At 43.5% G+C, this 15,100-nt stretch overlaps 1 protein-coding gene across 1 annotated transcript in view; it reads left to right on the forward strand.

The window, feature by feature from the left end:
* The window catches only part of DOK5 (docking protein 5), a 56,834-nt gene that overhangs the window by 39,519 nt on the left and 2,215 nt on the right, over window positions 1-15,100 (forward strand). Inside the window, exons 3-7 of the mRNA XM_035124059.2 lie at window positions 6,591-6,705; window positions 6,835-6,954; window positions 9,042-9,231; window positions 10,814-10,949; window positions 14,680-14,800. Coding sequence (XP_034979950.1) covers window positions 6,591-6,705; window positions 6,835-6,954; window positions 9,042-9,231; window positions 10,814-10,949; window positions 14,680-14,800 — 682 coding nt within the window. The remainder of the gene's footprint in view (window positions 1-6,590; window positions 6,706-6,834; window positions 6,955-9,041; window positions 9,232-10,813; window positions 10,950-14,679; window positions 14,801-15,100) is intronic.

Raw genomic sequence — 15,100 nt, forward strand, 5'->3', positions numbered from 1 at the left:
GGCAGCATAGTTACACGCATGAGATGCTCCCAGTGCCTGCTGGTGGAAGGCAGCTTTAAATGTTCCCCTTGCAGTCCATTTGGAACAGTGGAGGAGGCGCTCCTAGGCAGGGTATAGGAGTTAGCGAAAGTTGCCTTCCCGCAGCTTCCAGAAGTGAGATCCTTTGCTGGATTGGCAGCCCTTCCTTTCAGGGGAAAGAACTCTGGATCCAAGTCGTGGTCAAGGGACATTATATGCACAAGGGTTTGCCTAACCAGGTGGTAGGAGAAATGTTTGAAAGGAGAAGGTATGCTATCTGAGGCATGCCAGCACAGTGCTGCACAGCATGTCTGCAGGGAGGCCTAGAACAGCCTGAGGATTCAAGATTGGGGAGAACTTACTGAATTTCTGGGACAATATGCAAACTGAAACATCTTTTTAAATCACCTCTCTGACTTTTGCAACTCAGCTCTCCAGCCAAGTAACATGTGCAAAAATGCATATGTGAGTGAAGGTAACATACTGTACATGAATGCATTGTATTGCAGAAAATAGCTTTGCAAAAATGTGTACATTAAGGAAAATTTTTATATAACATCTAACAATATTTGGAGAAATTGGAAAAACGGGTCATAGCTGCCGATCCCTACTGGGTATGTCAATGGAGAGTGTTAGGCCTCTCTGGAAATGTCCACAGTAGTTTGTAGAATCCATTCCAGATATTATAATGTACACTGGAGTTTTGGCAGAGTAGAACAAGCATCCCCAAACTTCAGCCCTCCAGATGTTTTGGACTACAGTTCCCATCTTCCCTGACCACTGGTCCTGTTAGCTAGGGATCATGGGAGTTGTAGGCCAAAACATCTGGAGGGCCGCAGTTTGGGGATGCCTGGAGTAGAATGAATCCATTCTGCCCAAACTCTTCAAAGCAGATCTCAGGCAGCTTCTCATTCCCAGTTGCGGTTTTGGTTATATATCACCCTAATGTATGTATGTCTGGCTATTATTGAGTAGAACAGAATTTATTGTGTTCACGTAGATGAATGCTTCTTGCTCTCTGCAATATCAAATCAGGACCTTTGGCACTATGAAGATAACAATCATGGGAGATGAACAATCTTCCTTGCCTGCTTTATGAACTGATGCCAAAATGAAGTGCAAATGGTGGGAAGGACAAGTAGCAAAAAGAAAACAAATTTTACTCTTCAGGTGAATGAACTTTGAAGCTTCAAATGTGAAGTGAGGCTTGCAAGAAGTATGTTGAAATATATTGCTCTGCCTTTTGGATTTCTGCATAGCAGTTGCTCTTTCGGTGTCTGACCTTTAAGGATGAATTGATAACGTGAATAAATCGAGTAATGCTTCTCCTTTATTACCGGTACTTCTTTCCTTCCTAAACAGCATAAAGCCATCACAGGCAGCCAATAGTCTATGCCCCATCCATAGACAGTTACCTTCATAAAGAGCTTGATATGAGAAAGGGTTTCAAAATAGAGTGTGATATCTCATTTCCTTCCACTCAGAGGAGACCCAATCATATTAATGAACTTATTTACTTAAGCACGATTAAGTACTCTGAGTGTGATTAATGCTGGATATCAACCGGAATTCAGATTAAAGCTATCATGAAAATATGAAGCCTTTGTAACCAAAGACAATAAATGATGGCATATTTTCATTTAATTGAGAAAAATATATGGAAGAAAGCTAGATTTCAGCAAGGCAAGAATAAAATCACATTGTCTGGGATGGGCAAAGTCTTCCCTCCCCCTTTGCATGAGGTGTGTGTGTGTGAGAGAGAGAGAACATTAATGTGTGTGCATGTGTGTGAGTGAGAAAATGAGAGAAATTCTCAGGTGGCAAGGTAGTATTATTTACATATGGTAGAAATTTAGATATTCAGATCTTCGTTTTGTTTTTAGTAATAAAGCTTTTTCATAATACAAGAAGATAAAAAAACTAAAAGAATGACTTTAGTTTTAGTTTTTTTCCTTTTTCTTCTATTCAATCTTTCTTAAACTTTCATGACTTTCTTACTTTATTTCTTTCTCTTTCATCTTTAACTTTTCCTTTTTTTCTATCTCGTTCCATATTTTCTTTTTTTGTTTTATTTTCTCTCTCTTTTTCTTCTCTTTTTTCTTTTGTTGATTGTTTTGTTAATCACTTTTGGACTTATAATTTAGGTACAGAATAGAAATGAAACAGTGTAGGATATAAAAAAGGTAAAGGAAGTATGAAATTATTTGAATTTGAATATTATGTATTTTAAATGTGAGTGTGTATGTATGTATTCTTTGTGAAATAAAATAAATTAAAAAAGATAAAAAACTAATGTAAATAAAAGCAAAAACAGAGAGAGAAAGAGAAAAGAAAATACAGAACCCTCTCTCTTAGCCCTTGTTTCACAAAGAAAGTGGTGGACCCACCTGATCTCTCACCCCCTGGGAGGTCTTCCCTTCCCTGCCTCAGATCAGCCTTAATCTTTGCATTCCACTCTAAGAACAACTCTGCTGGATTGGACCACAAGGCATCTTGTCCACCAGTCTCCTTCAAACACTGCTGAGCCAGAAGCTTCTTGGAACCATTCCAGCAAAGCATGAAGGCAGCAACGTCTGCTGTTATTTTGTCTGCAGCAGGGCCGTCTTGAGCAGATCACGCGCCCTGCTGCTGAGGGGCGGAGATCCCTCCGCCGCCCGCCCCGCCCTCGCAGGGCGCAATTGGTTTCCGTGCGGCTTTGCCGCGCGGCGCCCTCCTTGCCAGGCCAGCGCCCAGCTTACCAGCCCCCCGCCATGGTGCACTGCACCACCAGGGGGCTACGAAGAGCTGGCCCTGGTCTGCAGTATCTATGCCAGCAGGCATGAGGCGGCTTGGGAGAAATTCCCCCAACACCACCAGGACTCTGCCTTTGACTTTCCCATCTCAAAGAGCAGCTCCCCAAACGGGTCCATGGTCAGCGATGTGTCCAACTGCTCCCTGACTCCATGCCCACCCTGGCAAGGAGTCACCAGGACCGGACATCAGTGCAGGAAGAAGGCCATCCCAGACCATGTCTTCTGCCACGTCCATGCTTCTGGTCAGTCCTCCTATACCAGCCAATCGGACACCTGCTTTAAACAACTACCAGATTTTTAGAAGACATCTGAAGGCAGCCCTGTTTAGGGAGGCTTTTAAAGCATACCTTCCAAGTTCCTCTCTGAAAAATAAGGGACCGGACCGAAAGTAGCATACCGGAAGTAGCGCAGCGGCCATTTTGGAACTGGGCAGAGCATGCTCAGAAGTGACTTTTGATGCTGCTGTGCCCAGTTCCAAAATGGCCACCGCACCAGAAGTCGCACTGGAGCCATTTTGGAACTGGGCAGAGCAGCATCAAAAGTCGCATCTGAGCATGCTCCGCCCGATTCCAAAATGGCCGCCATGCCAGAATAAACCAGGGAAAAACAAAAAAAATCAATTTTTTCGGCTGGGGACAGCTGGAAAAATGGGGGTTTCCCGGGGAAAACGGGATACTTGGCAGCTATGTTTTAATGTTTAATAGATTACTGTATTTTATTTTTCTGTTGGAAGCCACCCAGAGTGGCTGGGGAAACCCAGCCAGATGGGTGGGGTATAAATAAATTATTATTATTGTTATTATTATTATTATTATTATTATTATTATGTTTTTATGTTATATTATTAAGTTTTATGTTATATATTTGTTATGTAATATATTTTGTTATATATTTATATGTTATATATTAATGTTATATATTATGTTATATCATTATTATGTTAGGTTAAGATGAGATGTCATGACTGCCCCAGTGAGCCTCATGACCCCATTGGGAGTTGAATGTGTGAATCAACTGAAAGGCTAGAGGCAAGAAGGATATATATATATATATATGAATAGAGGTGAAGCTCAGATGATTACTGTATGTCTGCCGCCTGGTGGAATGGCAGGGTACCTGATTGCTTTTTAAGAGGATTAGACATAGAATGGAAGATGGCAAGATCCCCAAGGACATGCCCTGTGGGGAGCTGGCTTCAGGCACCAGACCTGTTGGCAGACCAAATCTATGTCATAAAGATATCTGCAAACATGATATGAAGGCTGGCAACCCGCCATGTGGGAATCCCTTGCAGATGACCGCAGTGCCTGGAGACAGACAGTCAGGTCATGTATCCACAGCAGTGACCACAGGAGAAATTACCACTGGCAGGAGCGCAGAGAGAAGAGATGCCATAGTGCACCATCAAAACCTAACACCTTCATCTGCCCCAGCTGCAACAAAACATCTCTCCCGTATTGGTCTCAGCAGCCAGAGCAGGTGCTGTAACTCACCAACAGTTTGACTCAATGGCATACTCTTCCATAGTCTCTTGAGGCAGATGAATGTCAACATTGAGAAGACTATATTTGCCTATCTTCAGCTGAACGGGGGGATGAAAGGAATCTGCGTGCTTGCCAAGGAAGGTTCATTACTGAGCTATTTGAAGTGCATCAGGTCACTCTCCTTCACAGGCTGGGGGGTTGGGTGGAACTGGCAAAAACAGGATACAGTATATACTGGAACAGTGAGATTTTTGCAGCTGCTGTTGAAGTTGTAAAGCAATGAACCACGCGGTGGAGCACTGGAGAACTTCTGAAACAACAATGGGATACAGTGGTGCCTCAACTTATGAATTTAATCTGTTCCGAAGGCACCTTCGTAAGTCGAAAAATTCATAAGTCGAAAAACGCCATTGGAAATGCGATTACCCATAGGAATGCATTGGAAACGGGAAAATTCGTAAGTCGAAGCAACCCTATCTAAAAATTCGTAAGTCAAAAAATCCCTATCTAAAACCGCCAAGGTTTTCCCCCGGATGTTGAGACATTTTTAAGCGCGCGGCCATTACCCCCATTCGCAAGTCAGAAAATTTGGTTGTCGAGTCGTTTGTAAGTTGAGGTACCACTGTATTAACTCTGCCCAAGGCATGATGGAGAGCAGCAACGGCTGGGAAGACCACAGACAGAATAAATGTTACACACAGGAGAAATCAGGATATACTGCAGTTTGAATGCTTCACCTATAGGGTTTATAAATCATTTAATGTGTCAAGACGAATGGATGTCATTAATATTGCAGTTGTTGTATAAGGGATGGTTATTTTGAATGGAATGTAACAGATGAATAAGATCTTGGAACGCAGAAACAAAGTAAATAATCAAACCATCAATTCTAGCATGCGGGAGGCCACCTAAATTATATAATTGGGCACCTGAATGATTGGGATTAGTAATTGTATTGTATTGTAATTTGGCATTGCTATTATGAGACTACCATTGGATTATTGTAATTGAAAACTAATAAAAATTATTGTTAAAAAGACCATTGAGAACAAGGCTATCGGGAGCTACTAGCCGTAATGACTGTGCTCTACCTCCTCTATCTAAGGCAGTATGAGTCTGAATAAGAGTTGCTGGGAATTGCAGGTGGGCAGAATGCTGTTGCACTCATGTCTAAGTTGCAGGCTTCCCACAGGCATCTGGTCAGCAACAAGATGCTGATCCAGATGAATCCTTGGCCTGAACCAGCAGACTCATCTTAAATTCTTATGCAACGTGGTAGAATCATGAGATTCCCAGCTATTTTGTGTTAAACTGTTTTTAATGTACTTTAAATTGTTGTGACCTGCCCTGGTATCTTAGGGTGAAGGGTGGAATCATCATCATCATTATCCAGTTCTCTGCCCAAGTGGAGAAAATCTGGGAGGACACGCATCTGAGCCAAGCTATTGCAGATGGACCTGATGTTCTTTCTTGTGCACGTACACCAGAAAAACTGCTGCTGTAGCACCCTGCTCTTGAGCTTTGAGTGCTCAGAATCCCATACCTTAGTAACGCAGATCCCTGGCTATTGTGCTGGCCCTGAATCCAACTTGTCAGATGCAGGGCTGTCTTAAGCATACGCGGCGCCGGGGTGCAAAGATCCGCCTGGCACCACCCCCCCCCAGGTTGCCTACTCCCAGGCGTGCCGGAGGGCGGAGCCAGCTGGCCGGCTGCCTCAGAGCCTTGCTGGCTCACTTACCCCCAACTTGCGGCGCAGAGCTGCCTGCAGCAGAAGAGCCTGCCATGGTGCTCCAACCGACGGGCGGGCTCTTCCCCGGACTCAACTCTCAGGCCCCGGACTCTCGGCCTAGCTCCCCCAAGAGCCTGGTGCCCGGGTGCCCTGCACCCCTAGCACCTATGGGTAAGACGGCCCTGGCCAGATGCATCCTTTTTATTCATTGTGAATGCACAGATTAACACATTGTATTCCCATTTCTCCTTGCCTTCACCCGACCTGAACAATGCCTGACCTAGCAAGCCAAATGTAGTCAATCTAGCCATGTACAGTAGCCTCCCAGGTCCTTAAAAAGCTGTCTTGCTTTTGCCATCTTGAGCAGGAAACAAATACAGAAACTTCCCTGGTGGGCTCTCATACATGCCTGGTGAGTTGTGTTCAGCGCACTGAGTCACAAGTTACACAAGCCTCCTCCGTACAAGCCTCTTTGTACAGAGATCTTAATGAAAGCTGCAAGTTGCTGTTCTGTTTTATTCCAAAACCGCCCCCCCATACTTCTTCTTCTTCTTCTTTTTACTCCAGGTTACGGAACTTAATCATGTGAAGAATATATTGCGCTTGCCAAAGGGCACAAGGAAGCACGCTGTAGGGATATATTTTAATGATGACACATCCAGGACGTTTGCTTGTGAATCAGGTGGGTTTAGTGGCACGGGCGGTTGTCATTAGCTGTACACGTAGTAGCTGTAACTGTCGCAGCAAGCTGTAAACGTTGTAAATGTTACATACCACACCAACATGCAGATTTTTGGTCGTTTATATGCAGAGCTCGAAGCGGATGAATGGTGTAAAGTCTTGCAGGTGGAGTGCCTGGGGACTCAGATTAATGATATTAGCCTTGGAGAACCTGACCTATTGGCTTCCGGTGTAGAGAGGGAACAAAGTGGTATGTAAATACTTTTTTTTTTACACAACTACAAATAGAAACGTTTAGGCTGCCTCTGCAATGTGCTCATGAAATCCATAAATACTGCGGACCAGTGCAACACAGTGTGACATTCTTCCATGCGATGGTGTTTGGCGCTCCACGGTTGCTGCTGCTGCTGCTCCCAATGTTACCCTATTTATAGATGCGGGTATATTGCAATGACCAAAGTTAAAGCGTTTCAGCTTCCGCCAACTCAGTAACACATTTGGGATTTAAAAACAATTTTAAAAAACTGAACCTCAGCTGTGATACAAAGAGGAAACCGAAATGTTTTTCTGCACAGTGCTAAGCCTGCCTTGTCAATGCTTGGTCATTTCATAGGTTGTTCTGCGTTTGACAGAATCCTTCTAGGGTCAAAAGCCTGCCTCGGAAGCAGGGGACACTTTTCAGGCGTGGGAGGGCTGCGTGGGAAAATGTTGGGGTAGGTGGGTGCATGCCAGTCAGAAGCGGTGCCAGAGGAAGAAAAGTGGGAGGTGCAAAGACTGTGATTCCTACTTTTGTATAGCAAGTTATGTGCCAGCCAGAGAAAATTCAAGGGTCCTTGCAGGGCAACATATAAGAGGCACCACCCCAGTTCAAGATATCGGAGAAGGGAATAGAGCTTGGGCTAGGGAGAGCAGTCTGAGGAAGAGCCATGGCATATGAAGAGTCTTGAGGACCATGTAGAAAGGCCTAGAGAATCCTAGACCTGAGCTTTTTTCACCCTTGGCACACTTGTATCTATTGGTTCATTTAAAGATAGCTGTGTTCAAAGTATGGATGGGGAGGAGAGAGGCACACATGCAAGATCTGCCTCCAACATGCCCATGTGTGATGTCCTTTGCACCAATTCTGCAGCTGTCAAGTTTGGCAACAACCTAAAACTGCACAGATTTTGCTACATTCCTGCCTATATCCAAAAGCTTCACAGGCAACCCCTTTAAAACTGGTAGCAGGCTTTCGCACGGTCAATCACTTCCCTTTCCTGCAGATTGTCAAAGTGACAGAGCAAAGATCAAACTAAGGATAATACTGTAGTTTGGAATGCTTGCGTTGAAGCTTCCATTGAACCATACATTCCCTGTTCCTGGAAATGCCATTCCATTGCATCCTGCCCTCTGTATTCTCATTCTCTAACATTTATCCCCCATTCTGTGCCCACTGAGCTCAGGCCTCACCGGGCTGTGAATGGAGTCGTCCCCACCTCAAAAAAAAAACAAAAAAAAACAATCTCCCAGGTAATATGGTGGTGCCATTTTGGACAGATAACAACTGATTCTCAAAGAGTTGAGTTTGCTCTTAGTCCCATAGCAAATTCATCTTCCCATAGTGCTTTCATTAGGATGTGAAACCAAGGCTGCAGTCAGTGGCTGTCTAGTTCCTAAGTCCCTGAAAACTGAATTTTTAAAAGACTGAATCCTGTTCCTTGTTATGCATTGTCTCAACATTGAGGCATGGAAATGCTATAGATGAGATCTTTTCTACACATCATGCAGAATGAAGTTCTGGTAGTATGAGTTGGTAGAATTCTAGACTTTACTAAGATAGCTGTGGGTGTCACTTTTTGTGAGTGGTCTTCCACCTTGAGTAGAAGGTTACACTGAACGTTCTGGTGCGCAGAATGTACATATTATTCCATATTATTCCAGCATTATAAAAACTGGGGAAGTTCCACATGGGGGAGAAGCTCTCAGGGACAAGGACCTTTGCTCTGCCTCCCATGAACTTTTTTTAGTGTATCCTCCGTGAACACTGTAGAATCCTAATTTTCTAGGGTCCTACATTGTGTGATGATCTTACATGTGTACAGATTCAGATTATCATCCTTAAATTCTGATTAAGAGGCAGTGGATTTATTTCTGAACTCCCCCTCCCTCATTTGTGAAATTTCCCAATTGCTCTCTTGTTTTTTTTGTAGAACTGTTATGAGAAGAACTGCAGAATGCAGTTTGGACATTGAGAAATGCTACAGAAGTGATTGCTGTTATGATATGATTGTACAATGTCTGTCATGTTGTTTTTGATTCTGCAAGGATTTTAGTCTAAATCTTTTGTTTTTCTCCCAGAGAGATTCAATGTGTATTTGATGCCATCCCCTAATTTAGATGTGCATGGGGAATGTACCTTGCAGATAACGTTTGAAAATATCTGTCTTTGGGACATCCAGAATCCCAGAGTAAAGCTCGTCTCTTGGCCTTTAAGTGCCCTCCGACGATACGGGCGGGACTCAACATGGTTTACATTCGAAGCTGGGAGGTGAGTGCTTTGCAACAGGGCTGCGCAAGTTCTTCAGACCTGGGAATTCTGGGCACCTCCACACCATGCATTTATTTAAAGCACTATTATTTAAAGCACTATGGTGGCACTTTAAACATACATGAATTCCCCCAAAGAATTATAGGAGCTATCCCATCCCTATTTAAATGGCCCCAGAGCTCAACTTGACCTTTAGCAATCTGAGGCTGTTGGAAACCCACTCAAGCAAGACCTGTATGCGTCTGAATACACCCAATTTGACTTGGGATTCAGGCCTTAGGCAAATCTGGAGCCACCACCACAGATACATACCATTATATTGACTAGAGCTGAACACCAGCAGCATACTAAACAATGGTTTAATTGTGGGGCATTGGGGTAACAACAGAAAACCTCTACACAGATAACTGAACGGCAACATCATTCCCTTGTATGCAACTCGCATACCTTAGATCCTTCGTATATATTTTAACTTGAATGAGCAGATTGTCGTTTTATCCACAAGAAGACTGATATTTTGGCTCAATGTGGAACCAATTGCATTTGATAACTTCTGCCCCAAGTATACCATAGATAAAATTTCAGAATGTGTGATGATCATCAAAGTGAAAGAAAGGGAGCTATTCTGCTTTTGTGTCCTCCTTACCAATGAATGTTTTCATAAGACTTTTATTCTTATATAAATCAAATAAATAAATAAAATAAATTCTGTCTGCCAAGCCATTGAAGCTGCTGTGAAATTGGGTATCTAAACTTCCATATTGTTTGTTGTTTAGTCGTTTAGTCGTGTCCGACTCTTCGTGACCCCATGGACCAGAGCACGCCAGGCACTCCTGTCTTGCACTGCCTCCCGCAGTTTGGTCAAACTCATGTTCGTAGCTTCGAGAACACTGTCCAACCATCTTGTCCTCTGTCGTCCCCTTCTCCTAGTGCCCTCCAAACTTCCATATTAGTTGCGTGCTTATGAATATGCACACATACTTACGATGCATATATTTGCTTCCTGACTTAACACATATTAACAGGGCCAGCCCAAGACATTTTGTTGCCTGAGGCAAAGGACAAGGTGCCCCCACTTCCACTGGATGTTCAGAAACCAAATGGGCTGACACTTGACTCTTACCTCAGCCCTCGTGACTGAGCAGTATCCTGCGCCACACTTGAGCGCAGCAGGCTAGCTTAGGAGTGCAGGAAGAAGTGGCTACCTGGGTGGGGTTGAACTAGCTTCCCGGTTGTTGTGTGTTTGCAGTACCATCTTGCCTCTAACACTCTGCTTCCCAGTAAGTAACAGCGATCCACCTGCCAGCAAACTAACGTAGCAGCTCCACTCCGCCCAGCAAGGCTCTTCTGGATTCAGGGCAGGCCATGTGGCACCCATAGTTCTGTTGGTTTGCTGCCATGCCCTGCATTTGCCACCTAAGGCAACCTCCTCCTTCTGCCAAACAGTAATGCCTGGCCCTCCATGTCAATCAGCTGCTGTTATCGCCTCACGCTGTTACATTTCTGTGCAGGCACTACTAAAGATGCATGCTAATAAATCAGTCTGCTCACATGTGACCCTACTCTGTTCTCTTTCTGGCAGGATGTGTGACACAGGGGAAGGGCTATTCATCTTTCAGACGAGAGATGGGGAGGCAATCTATCAGAAGGTTCACTCGGCAGCTCTGACCATAGCAGAACAACACGACCACTTATTACAGAGTGTGAAAAACTCAATGGTATGCTTACTGGCCCTGCCTGTCATCTAGCAGTCAGCGGTAATGACATAAAATCCATAGGCCAGCTTCCTAAGCATGAGTTCAGATTGTGATTTTCAGATTGCAAACAGATTTGAGTGTGGGGTTGTCTTCCTCGCCTCCTTGTTAAATCTTTCAATTTCTTCATTTCTTCATGCATGGGGTTATCGGACAAGTCTGTGACTATGGCTGCTTTTCAATTAACTAGCCTGATAAGAAATGGCTCTGCACCAGATTTGCAGGTTGATTTATGGATTTTGTTTCTTTCTAAGAAGTGAGCATGTTGTCTAAGTCGCTACAACTGATCTAAGTCTTGTAGACTGACAAGAGTAATGTATGGCATATCAAAATGGGGTAGGATGGTGGGCTTCAGCTTTTGCATGAAATGTAAAATACCTGCTCCTCATACATCCTACTTTAACTCTACTTCTAAGCCCCTGATGCATTCTTGAAATGCAAGTTAAAAAGAGTATATGAGAATGACATCTTCTGTACCTTCACATGTATAGCGCATGTTCCTTGTGATCTATATGAATCTTTGACCCCTTTCAATACTTTAGCTGCCCAGAGTGGCTGGGGCAACCCAGTCGGATGGACAGGGTATAAGTAACAACAACAACAACAACAACAACAACAACCACCACCACCACCACCACCACCATATTTAGTATCAGATGCTAGACTAAATTGTATTTTCGTATGACCCAGTAGCGTTTATGTTCTTATTTCTATTACCCATCAGCTCCAGGGCTCTGACCTTATGATGAATCGTGTGAGTTTTATTTGAGCAATATTGCTTAAATTGGCATAACTTGCATAGGAACAAGCCTATGTTTCTAAAGAAAGTTGATGCACGCAAGCACCAGGCAAATGCCACAATAGATCAAGCATTCCCTCATGCATGACAGAGGAAAAGGAAAGCCTTTTCTAAGATGGTGCCTGTCACTCACAAATGTTAATATTAAAATTATATTTCTAGAGAAAGCTCTTACCCAATTTCGATTCACAAAGCCCTAAACAACTTATTTCCAAGGGATAGTCTGAACCAGGCATCCCCTAACTTCGGCCCTCCAGATGTTTTGGACTACTATTCCCATCTTCCCAGACCACTGGTGCTGTTAGCTAAGGATCATGGGATTTGTAGGCCAAAACATCTGGAGGGCCGCAGTTTGGGGGTGCCTGGTCTGAACCCTTATATCCCAGCTTGATCATTGAGATCACCTGCAGGAGCATCTTTTGTCATTCCCATGTCAGCAAGACTCATGTTGGAAGGGACCCCCCCAAGGGTCATCTAGTCCAACCTCCTGCAAAGCATTTGACAAGACACTGAGACCTTAGTGTCATCAGTCCAGTCCTGTGGAATAATCTGTTCATAGAGATTCAGCAGGTGCCTTCTGTGACTTTTAAACACCTGCTGAAAACCTTTCTTTTCTACCAGGTCTATGCAGGCAATTAAGAATATTTCCTTCCATAATGGTTAACTGATGTCCGCTTTTAACATTTTTCATATTTTTTTAATTGCATGGTTTTATGTTTTATTGCTGTAAACCACTTTGATTTTTTTAAATAAAAAATGACAGTGGTACATAAATATTTGTATAAATAAATGAATAAAATAACTGGGAGCTTTCATAGAATTATAGAGTTGGAAGGGACCCTACGATCTATCTAGTCGAACCCCCTCCAATGCAGGAATCTCGCCTCAAGCATCTGTGAGAGATGGCCTTCCAACACATGCTTGAAAACATCAAAGGAAGGAGAGTCTCACCTAGGAGCTCCCTACCCCTTGACATTAGACAGTTGCCTGCTAAAAGCATTTTAGTCAAGTCAGCATGCATTTTAATATGTAATTTTTTTATAATGTATATTCGCAACTGCCAATTCTATTTATATTTTGAAATGGTTTAGACATACCTATTTTAATTTCTGACTTCATTGATTATTTTAATGCATATTTTATATAAACCACTTAAAGGTTTAAATAAAATAAGCAGTATACAAATTACATTGCATATATGAGTATCTTTTCTTTTGAGCTCCCCCTCCTTCTAATTGTTTTTCTCTAGCTGTTCTCTTCCAGCAAGTTTTATGTTCTCTGCAAATAAAAATGATCGCTCCCATTTTCACTGAATAGGAGTTAACAGTGAAATAAAAATTACGAGAGTTATGTTTTGAGAAATGGGGTGGTTTTTTTTGTTTTTTTGTTTTTTGGTGCAATGTTTGACAGAGTTCTGCAATTCCAAAAATAGATTCTGAGTTGTTTCCATGACACTGGAATGTAGGATAACATTACAAGTTCTGCTGAAGCATTACTTAAGGGACCATATTTATTTAACATGCTGTGGGCGGAAGCCTCTATTGTATGTTCAGCGTTTGTTAGATTGGTGTGGGTGTTTAAAGATAACTAGTTGATTTCATATTAATTCCTCCCCCCCCAGCCCCGGTCTTTGTCTGAACTTTGAAGAAATTATAAGTTAAATATGAGACTTAAATCAATATAGCCGAATATAATAACTGACCAAGAGTTAAATTGCAAAAGGGTAATGTAAAGATTCAAAACTGTCCTTTATTATAGCTTCTGTTCCCCTCCCAGTGGTACTAAGTTACTAAAAATGACAAAGTTTCGCATGGATCACATCCTTTTGACAGGAACATGAACTGTACTTGTAAAGAAGATGCCTTTCTCCAGATACCCTTTTATCTAAGGGCAGATCTACACTATACAGTTTAAGCACATTTAAACCAGTTCCCTCTCTCCCAAAGATTCCTGGGAACTGTGCAGGGCAGTCTCGAGCAGGTCGGCCACCCTGGCGCTGAGGGGCGGAAATCGCTCCGGCGCCCCCGCCCTCGCAGGGCGCAGCATGGTTTCCGCACGGCGCCCAGCCTACCGGCCCGGCGCCCTAACACCCTGATGCCCTGCGCCACCGGGGGTCTACCTAGAGCCGGCCCTGGAACTGTGGTTTGTTAAGGGTGCTGAGAAATTGCAGGGTTGTGATGGGGAAGCTACAGATCCCCAGATTCTTTGGGGGAAGATATGTGGTTTAAATGCACATTGAATGCACTTTAAATGCATGGTATGGAGCACATTAAGCGCTTAGGGCAGGTATTTTATAATTGCCATTGGCTATAGCTGCCAAGTCTCCCGTTTTTCACGGGAAACCCCCGGATTTTAATCCATTTCCCGCTGTTATCCTGAATAGAAAAAAAATCCCGGAAATCCCCCGGAATTCCTACCTGCCAGGGAGGCTCCATTTTGGATGCCACTCTGCCGAAAATTGGGCAGCGGGGGCACCGGAGGTTGCTCCTACGCATGTCCAGACATGCGTAGAAGCGAGTTCCGGTGCCACGCCGCTGCTGATCCCGCATTTTTCAGTGGGAGACTTGGTAGCTATGCCATTGGCTGCCTTCTTTTGTAAACAAACATCACTCTCTCTCTCTCTCTCTCTCTCTCTCTCTCAAGTTACATAAAAAGCAATGGTAGCCATGTTTGTGCATAAGAGAGGTTTTTTTAAAAAAAAGAGTCTTGAAATCCATAGTTCGGCAGCGCCTTTACTTGGGAATAATGGAAGTGTCACAAAATAGTGGCAAGTCATATTTTGCAAAATGCTCCTTTTGCAGTAACACATCCCCGAGCTAGGTTTTAACACAACATTTTCATGATTGAATTATATTGCCATGTGTTTATCTCAAGGTCCGTTGCCTTTTCTTTCAGCTACAGATGAAAATGAGTGACCGGGCTGTTTCCCTCAGCACCATGGTCCCCTTGCCCCGCAGTGCCTATTGGCAGCACATCACACGGCAACACAGCACTGGGCAGCTCTTTGGCTTACAAGGTAGGAAGCTGATGGAATAATAGTTGAGGCCTTCTTTCCTTAATAAGTACTATATCACGTGTATCACCAAACGATGGTTTGGAATGCCAGAAACAGGCTTGCATGCTTCCTCCTCCCTTCGCGCAATCTGATTCTCTTCCTGTCTTCCCATGTCAAACTAGGTTTTGTGCTCACTCTCCAAACCAGGGTTGGAAGCCACCTCCAAACCGTGGTTTCCAGCTTGGGGTTGAAGGACAAGCACAAACTATAGTTTGCCAATTTGGTTGCAATAACAAACTCTGGTTTGTTGTCAACCAGGAA

This window comes from Zootoca vivipara, chromosome 7 (assembly GCF_963506605.1).
Source record: "Zootoca vivipara chromosome 7, rZooViv1.1, whole genome shotgun sequence".
In the NCBI taxonomy this organism is placed as follows: Eukaryota; Metazoa; Chordata; class Lepidosauria; order Squamata; family Lacertidae; genus Zootoca; species Zootoca vivipara.